The following is an 8,553-nucleotide window of genomic DNA, read 5'->3' as shown; positions in this document are numbered from 1 at the left end:
GGGTATGGGGGGTGAGGGGAGGGGCGATCGGATGGAAGGGAACGAGGTCACGTGAGGTCACGCCAGTGCACGCGCACTCTCTCGGATCTCAACACGTGGTTGCCATAGAGACAACTTGCTCATTCCATCATGATCATCATCGTTAAAGCATCATCATTATTATAATATAACCAACATTGTCATCATCATCATCAACACGATCATCAAACCTATGGTCCTGATCAACTACGATAATAATGCTTCATCGTAGTTGGGATGTTTCACAGTTTCATAGTCATCATAAAACTATCATCAAATAAAAACAATACATCGCCAAAACTGTCATCAAAGTATGATTCAGCATCATTCTAATTTTGTCATCTAAAGTTGAATAGAAAGTGCGATGCAAAAATAAATAAATAAACCACCATCAAACGCATCAAAGCGATTCAACATTTCACCTCCTCCCCCTCGTCCCCCTCGTCATGCCCCCCCCCCACTCACCCGTCTTGCCGCAGCCGTCCCTGCCCAGCACCACGAGGCGAGCGCGGGGCAGGCGCCCTCCCTGGGCCCCCTCAGCCGCGCTCATCCCCAACACTCTCCGCCAACACTCCCCCCCAACACTCCCCCCCAACACTCCCCCCCCAACACTCCCCCCCAACACTCCCCCCCAACACTCCCCGCCAACACTCCCCCCCAACACTCCCCCCCAACACTCCCCCCCCAACACTCCCCCCCAACACTCCCCCCCAACACTCCCCAGCTCTCTGTCTCTCTTCTGTCTGCCTCTCTGTGAGTGTCTGTATTTGTCTCTGTGTCTCTGTGTGTCTCTGTGTATGTGTCTGTGTGTGTATATTTGTCTCTGTGTGTCTGTATGTATCTCTGTGCCTCTGTGTGTGTATTTGTCTCTGTGTCTCTGTGTCTAAGTGTGTATGTGTCTGTGTGTCTCTGTGTGTGTATTTGTCTCTGTGTATGTGTCTGTGTGTGTGTATTTGTCTCTGTGTCTCTCTGTCTGTATGTGTCTCTGTCTCTCTACGTGTCTCTGTCTCTCTCTGTGCCTCTCTCTCGTTCTCACGGCCCCTCCTACACCGCGACCCTCGCCACAGAGTGAGCCCGTAGCTTCGTGACGCCCGGGATTTTGTCTCGGCGAATGTAAAGCCCCCCCCTCACACCGCCCCCCACTCACGCCCCCCCCCCCCCGCGACGCAGCCCCATTTCCATTTCGATGTGACATTAATACATTGGGACCCCGTGATGGAACGGGGAGGGGCCTCTCCCCCTCGGCCACGCTCACTCAGCGGGGGCGAGCGGTGGAGGTAGCGGACCCCTCCTTGGCTGCTGCCGACATCGCGAATGATGCTGGAGCCAGGGCCTCTGTCCCTGGCCCGGCTTTCATCGCTGGCCACCGACAAGCTCCGACTGGGCCGGGCACAGGAGCGGTGTGTGCACTCGTGTCGAGCCGGAGCGTGTCGGCCGGCAGCGCACGGAGAGTCCTTTCTTTACCCAGGAACTCCTCACCGAGTCTCAAGGCGAGATTTCACGTGGGTCCTGCCACGTGGGGGATATTGGGGAACCAAAGAACCCGGAGAAAACCCAGCCCCGTGCTGCTGTATGACGAGGGTGTGACGCTCAAAGCTCCGCACAGATGGGTTCGCGAATTCATGACTCTGCAGCCATCTCCTGGTCACAGCCCAGGCCTGCAGCACCTCGTGTCCCCCACGCAGTCTCCTCTAGACTCGCGACCCAGGTCGATCTCGCGTCCCCCACGCAGTCTCCTCTAGACTCGCGACCCAGGCCGAAATCGGCCTCGTGGCTCTGCGGCAGAGCGAGCGGCTCGCAATCTGAAGGTCGCGAGTCCAACTCCTGTTCGGGGGATTTGACGAAGCCCATCATCATCCCTCCATCTCGAGTTAGATGAAATGAGCACCACTATGGTCAAATCAACAGCGATTGTCCTATGGACGGACTCGTCATAGGAATGTGGATGAGTACGGCCATTTGAGCAGGAACTCACTGTGTGGGTGAGACGCGACCCAGGGGAACTCTGGTTCCGTCAATGTCCACCCTGGCTGGACAAGCCTGTCAAGGAGGGATGTTCCAACTCAAGGTTATGGCCATGTGAAACATTTGAATAATTGAATAATATATTCAATAATCCTGTAGCCCAGCTATCCTTGTGTTTGATGGAGGAGGGAGCGGTTAAAAGCCCCCCCCCCCCACTACTGACTGGTGCGTGTTTCTCTAGGGGGTCTCGCGTGCCGGGAGGATGTGGTGATTGCGGGAGTCGAGTGGACAGTGATGCACGACTCCAGATTCGCGAAACCCCGCGGCTGATGACCCAACGTGAGCTTCTGTGCTCGCTCGTCTGTGGCTGTGTGTCGACTCAGCCTCAAATCAGTACCCGGTGCGTTGTGTAATCATCGCCACTCGGGAGACAAAGGCGGCCGGGCGTTGTGCTGGCCACCCACCCCCTCGTGCGCCGTGCCGGCCTTCATAGGTGCTCGCCAACAGCACTTGCCCCGACAGTCTGTTAAAGGCTACACGGCAGACCTTTGTCTGTGTGTACACACGTGTGTGTGTTTTAGTATACTCGCCATCGTCGTCCTCACCCCCGCGGTGCCCTCTGCATCCCAGGCGAGTCCCCTTCGTGATGGGATATGGACTGTCGCCTCCAACAACCGAGAAATCGTCCCAATTAGGACCCCATTGAAGCGACCCCATTGAACGCCCACGCGTAACCTCACAGCCGATCCCACGCCCCCTCCCCCCCTCACCCCCGCCGCACCCCCCCCTATTCCCCCACTCACCCCCACCCCCCATATTCCCCCACTCACCCCCACCCCCCATATTCCCCCACTCACCCCCCACCCCCCATATTCCCCCACTCACCCCCACCCCCCCATATTCCCCCACTCACCCCCACCCCCCCTATTCCCCCACTCACCCCCACCCCCCATATTCCCCCACTCACCCCCACCCCCCATATTCCCCCACTCACCCCCACCCCCCATATTCCCCCACTCACCCCCACCCCCCATATTCCCCCACTCACCCCCTACCCCCCATATTCCCCCACTCACCCCCACCCCCCATATTCCCCCACTCACCCCCACCCCCCATATTCCCCCACTCACCCCCTACCCCTCCCCGGTGGCGGAGAAGATCGAAAACCTCCAGTTCCAGAAACGAGGCCACAGAGCGAACAAAGCGGCGCGCTTGTCTCTCGCGAGAGTTGGGGAGTTGGGGGAGGGGAGGGGGCGCGGGAGTTGGGGGGGTTGATGGAGCCGCGTCCAATTAGCGCGGCACGGAGCTGTCCCCTCCAATTAGCGATGTGGGGGGGGGATGTGGGGGGGATGTGGAGGAGGGGGGGGGATGTGGGGGGGGGGATGTGGGGCGCCCATTAAGGGCGCTCCCTGCGCGGAAATAACCACAGAGGCAAAGATACCCCGTATAGCCTCGAACACACTGTTGGGGCAAGTGCTGCTAGCGAGTAGCACCTACGAAGGAGGGCATGGGGACACACACACGAGGAGGCGCGGCCGCCTTTGTCTCTGCGGTGTCGATGATTGATTAGACGCCGCACCGAGTAGAACCCTCGTACATGGCGCTGAGTCGACCCAGGGGGGCGCCCAGGACAGGTTCACAACATTCGCTGTCGCTGCCATTTGTGGGCGGCCGGGTCGGTAGCGGAGCGCGCGCTCACCACTGCGCCACCGCTCACCACTGCGCCGCCGCGATTCCTCGGGGGGCACGCGCAGCGAATGACGGATTCGCTCACCCCCAACCACCCCTCACCACTCCTCACCACCCCTCCCCACCCCTCTCCACTCCTCACCACGCCTCACCACCCCTCACCACCCCTCCCCACCCCCAACCACCCCTCACCACCCCACCCCTCCCCACCCCTCCCCACCCCTCACCACCCCTCACCACCCCTCACCACCCCCAACTACTCCTCACCACCCCTCACCACCCCTCACCACCCCCCACCACCCCTCACCACCCCTCACCACCCCCCACCACCCCTCATCACTCCTCACCACCCCTCACCACCCCCCACCACCCCTCACCACCCCTCACCACCCCCCACCACCCCTCACCACCCCTCTCCACCCCTCACCACCCCTCACCACCACTCACCACCCCTCACCACTCCTCACCACCACTCACCACCCCTCACCACCCCTCACCACCTCTCACCACCCCTCACCACCCCTCACCACCCCTCACCAACCCTCACCACCCCTCACCACCCCTCACCACCACTCACCACCCCTCACCACCCCTCACCACCACTCACCACCCCTCACCACCCCTCACCACTCCTCACCACCCCTCACCACCCCCCACCACTCACCACCCCTCACCACCCCTCACCACCCCTCACCACCCCCCCACCACTCACCACCCCTCACCACCACTCACCACCCCTCACCACCCCTCACCACCCCTCACCACTCCTCACCACCCCCCCACCACTCACCACCCCTCACCACCCCTCACCACCCCCCCCACCACTCACCACCCCTCACCACCCCTCACCAACCCTCACCACCCCTCACCACCCCTCACCACCCCTCACCACCACTCACCACCCCTCACCACCCCTCACCACCCCTCACCACTCCTCACCACCCCTCACCACCCCTCACCACTCCTCACCACCCCTCACCACCCCCCACCACTCACCACCCCTCACCACCCCTCACCACCCCCCACCACTCACCACCCCTCACCACTCCTCACCACCCCTCACCACCCCCCACCACTCACCACCCCTCACCACCCCTCACCACCCCTCACCAACCCCAACTACTCCTCACCACCCCTCACCACTCCTCTCCACCCCTCCCCACCCCCACCACCCCTCACCATCCCTCACCACCCCTCACCACCCCCAACTACTCCTCACCACTCCTCACCACCCCTCACCACCCCTCACCACCCCCACCACCCCTCACCACCCCTCACCACCCCTCCCCAACCCTCACCACCCCTCCCCAACCCTCACCACCCCTCACCACCCCCAACTACTCCTCACCACCCCTCACCACTCCTCTCCACCCCTCACCACCCCTCACCACCCCTCACCTGCACCCCTCTCCGCAGCGGCGGCCTCTCCGTGGGGTCGGTGTCTCAAGACGTGACGTCACGATGGGGAAGGAGGCTGCGAAGTGGAGCTCTAAACGCGGGGCAGCGACCCCCCGTGTAGCCCTCAACGAGCCCCTGGGCTGGCACGGGAGTTTAGCAGCCACCGACCATTGTTAATGCGCTGATGTGGCCCCCATGCCTTACAATCACGACCTACTCAGGCAGCATTCGAGTCTCCCACGAAGATGACTCTATCCCGAGGGGCCACTTGAGCCAGCCCTTGGGACAGGAGGTCATAGAAGGCATTTGTACACAAGACAAATGCAAAGATTTCCCGTATAGCCTGCAGACTGTGTGGGGCAAGTGCGATTAGCGAGCACCTTTGAAGGCCGGCACGGCACAAAAGGGGGTGGTGGCCAACACCACGCCCGGCCGCTTTTGTCTCTCGAGCGGCAATGTTTGCACACCGCACCAGGTACTCATTTGAGGCTGAGTTGACCTAGTGGAGGCCCAGCATCAGATAATCACTGGTTTTGGTCGTCAGCGGGAATCGAACTCGGTTCGCCGGGTTCATAGCGGAGAGCGTTAACCGCTACACCGCTCCACACAATGGCATAGAGTCACGCTCCATCTCTCACAGGAACACCTTCGCTGCGTGTCTGTCATCGTGTGACGATGGCACGGGGTGGCAGGGACTGGCACCAGTTGCCCAGGCAGGGCTGCCAGACCGGCCGAATTCGTGCGAAGCTGGGCATAGTCTTAAGCTCTTGTGAAATGTGACTTGTAATTAATCAGCAAAGTTATTTAACTTTGTGCCCGGGTATTGTGGCAAATGGGCCGCTCTTGGCCCCCTTTGGTGCGCACTTTTTGGGCCACGAATCACCCAAACATGAGCCTGGCAGTCCTGGTCGCACACGAGGTACCCGATCGTGGTGATGCAGGGTGGCAGGCGTGTTGATGCAGGGTGGCAGGCGTGTTGATGCAGGGTGGCAGGCGTGGTGATGCAGGGTGGCAGGCGTGGTGATGCAGGGTGGCAGGCGTGGTGATGCAGGGTGGCAGGCGTGGTGATGCAGGGTGGCAGGCGTGGTGATGCAGGGTGGCAGGCGTGGTGATGCAGGGTGGCAGGCGTGGTGATGCAGGGTGGCAGGCGTGGTGATGCAGGGTGGCAGGCGTGGTGATGCAGGGTGGCAGGCGTGGTGATGCAGGGTGGCAGGCGTGGTGATGCAGGGTGGCAGGCGTGGTGATGCAGGGTGGCAGGCGTGGTGATGCAGGGTGGCAGGCGTGGTGATGCAGGGTGGCAGCACATTAAATATGCACGCACGTGTGTCATGTGTGTGCGCAAACGTCCCAAAACATGCACACACAACATGCAAAGATCCCCCGTATAGACTTAACAAACTGCGGTTTAGCAAGTAGCACCTATGAAGGCCGGCACGGCACGCGGTGGGGTGAGTGGCCATCACCACGCCATCGTTGTCTCCCTTGTGGCGATGTTTACGCATCACACCAATTACTCATTTGAGGCTGAGTCGACCTAGGGGAGGCTCAGCACCGGTTCAAATAATTTTCGCTGGTGTTGGCCGTGAGCGAACAATCGAACTTAGGTCGCCAGGTTAACTTCGCAGCGCTCTCGCCGCTCCACCAACGCTCCTCACAGACACACAGACACACACCTGGACTTTACGCTTCCTTAAGCAGTGGCCACGTGTGTGTATTTCACGCCCTGCAAGTAAGCTGTGCTCATGTGTGTGTGTGCTCATGTGTGTGTATGTGTGTGTGTATGCGTGTGTCTGGTTGTGTGTCGGGGAATTGTAAGGTAGCGATTAGCGCGCTGCGCTGCGAATTCGGCGAGCGCTTACGGCCAAGACCAGTGACGATTATCTGAACCTGTCTTGGGCCTCCCCTAGGTCCACTCAGCCTCAAATAAGTACCTGGTGCAGTGTGCAAACATCGCCACTAGGGAGACAAAGGTGGCCGGGCGTGGTGCTGCCAGTCTGTTCAGGCTACACGGGGGATCTTTGTCTCTGTGTGTGCACACGCGCGTGTGTCTGGGTGTGCTGTGCCAACTCGCCATAACTGGGTGCACAGGGAGTGAGTGTCTGTCTGCCAGTCATCTCCGTAAGTCCACCCATAACACCTGGGGCCGCCTGCCAGCAGCGGCGAGAGGCTTGCACACTTGACGGTGGGTCTCAACGTGCACCTCGCCTGGCGTGACCGCCACTTAGTGGCGAATGTCGGTTGTTGTTGTTGTTGAGTGAGAGTGAGTGCGTGTTGTTGTTGTTGAGTGAGAGTGAGTAAGTGCGTGTTGTTGTTGAGTGAGAGTGCGTGTTGTTGTTGTTGAGTGAGTGCGTGTTGTTGTTGTTGAGTGAGTGCGTGTTGTTGTTGTTGAGTGAGAGTGAGTGAGTGCGTGTTGTTGTTGTTGAGTGAGAGTGAGTGAGTGTTGTTGTTGTTGTTGAGTGAGTGAGAGTGAGTGCGTGAGAGCGAGTGAGTGTTGTTGTTGTTGAGTGCGTGTTGTTGTGGTTGTTGAGTGAGTGAGAGTGAGTGGTGGCTGCGTGTGACTCGGCAGTGTCGTGTTTACGGCTCCTGCCCGAGCAGGGTTCACGCGGCGGTCCCCGTCTCACTCCTCACGGAGCAGCGCCGCTGCCGCCGCTGCCGCCGCCACCACCGGGAGTCGGGGCCCCTGCAGAGGCACGGGGCCAGCGGCACACACGCGGGGTCCCATCAGACCCACCAGCACCACCACCACCAGCACCAGCACCAGCACCACCACCACCAGCACCAGCACCACCACCACCAGCACCACCACCACCAGCACCACCAGCACCAGCAGCACCACCACCAGCACCACCACCAGCACCAGCACCACTACCACCAGCACCACCAGCAGCACCACCACCACCAGCACCACCACCAGCACCAGCACCACCACCACCAGCACCACCACCACCACCAGCACCACCAGCACCACCAGCACCACCAGCACCAGCAGCACCATTAGTCAGCGGGGTCATGGCCGCGCGCGGCCCCCACTCGCCGCCCAAGCTGCTCCTGCTGTCTCACTCCATCGAGGGGATACTGGGCAGGAGGAGTCCCCTCGGCGGGGGCCGCGACCCCGTTGCCATCCCCACCTCGGAGAGGGGGGACCCCGGGGTCGCGCGATGGAGGGCGGAGGAGGAGACCCGCCGTGGGGTCCCAGAGGGGAGCGACGCGAAGGGCGAGCGACTCGGCACGGGTGAGAGAGACCCCCTCCTCCTCCTCCTGGCGAGGACGCGCGCACAGAAACGCGTGCAGACACATAGACACACATAGACACACAGATAGACACATAGACACACATAGACACACATAGACACACAGATAGACATAGAGACACACATAGACACAGAGACACATATAGACACACATAGACACACAGACACATAGAGACACAGGCATACACACAGACATGCAGATGCACATAGACATGCAGATGCACACAGGCGC

The 8,553-nt window shown here is 60.6% G+C and overlaps 1 protein-coding gene across 3 annotated transcripts in view; it reads right to left on the bottom strand.

Annotated features, from left to right (window-relative positions):
* LOC144936424 (ras-related and estrogen-regulated growth inhibitor-like) overlaps positions 1-602 on the bottom strand; it is an 8,558-nt gene extending 7,956 nt beyond the window's left edge. For all 3 annotated transcript variants that reach the window (XM_078863471.1, XM_078863472.1, XM_078863473.1), the window contains exon 1: positions 484-602. In XM_078863471.1, coding sequence (XP_078719597.1) covers positions 484-568 — 85 coding nt within the window. In that variant the 5' untranslated portion in view covers positions 569-602. The remainder of the gene's footprint in view (positions 1-483) is intronic.
* Between the last annotated feature and the right edge of the window lie 7,951 nt (positions 603-8,553).

This window comes from Lampetra fluviatilis, chromosome 16 (assembly GCF_964198595.1).
Source record: "Lampetra fluviatilis chromosome 16, kcLamFluv1.1, whole genome shotgun sequence".
Classification (NCBI taxonomy): domain Eukaryota; kingdom Metazoa; phylum Chordata; class Hyperoartia; order Petromyzontiformes; family Petromyzontidae; genus Lampetra; species Lampetra fluviatilis.
This window is presented reverse-complemented; position numbering and strand designations above follow the sequence as displayed.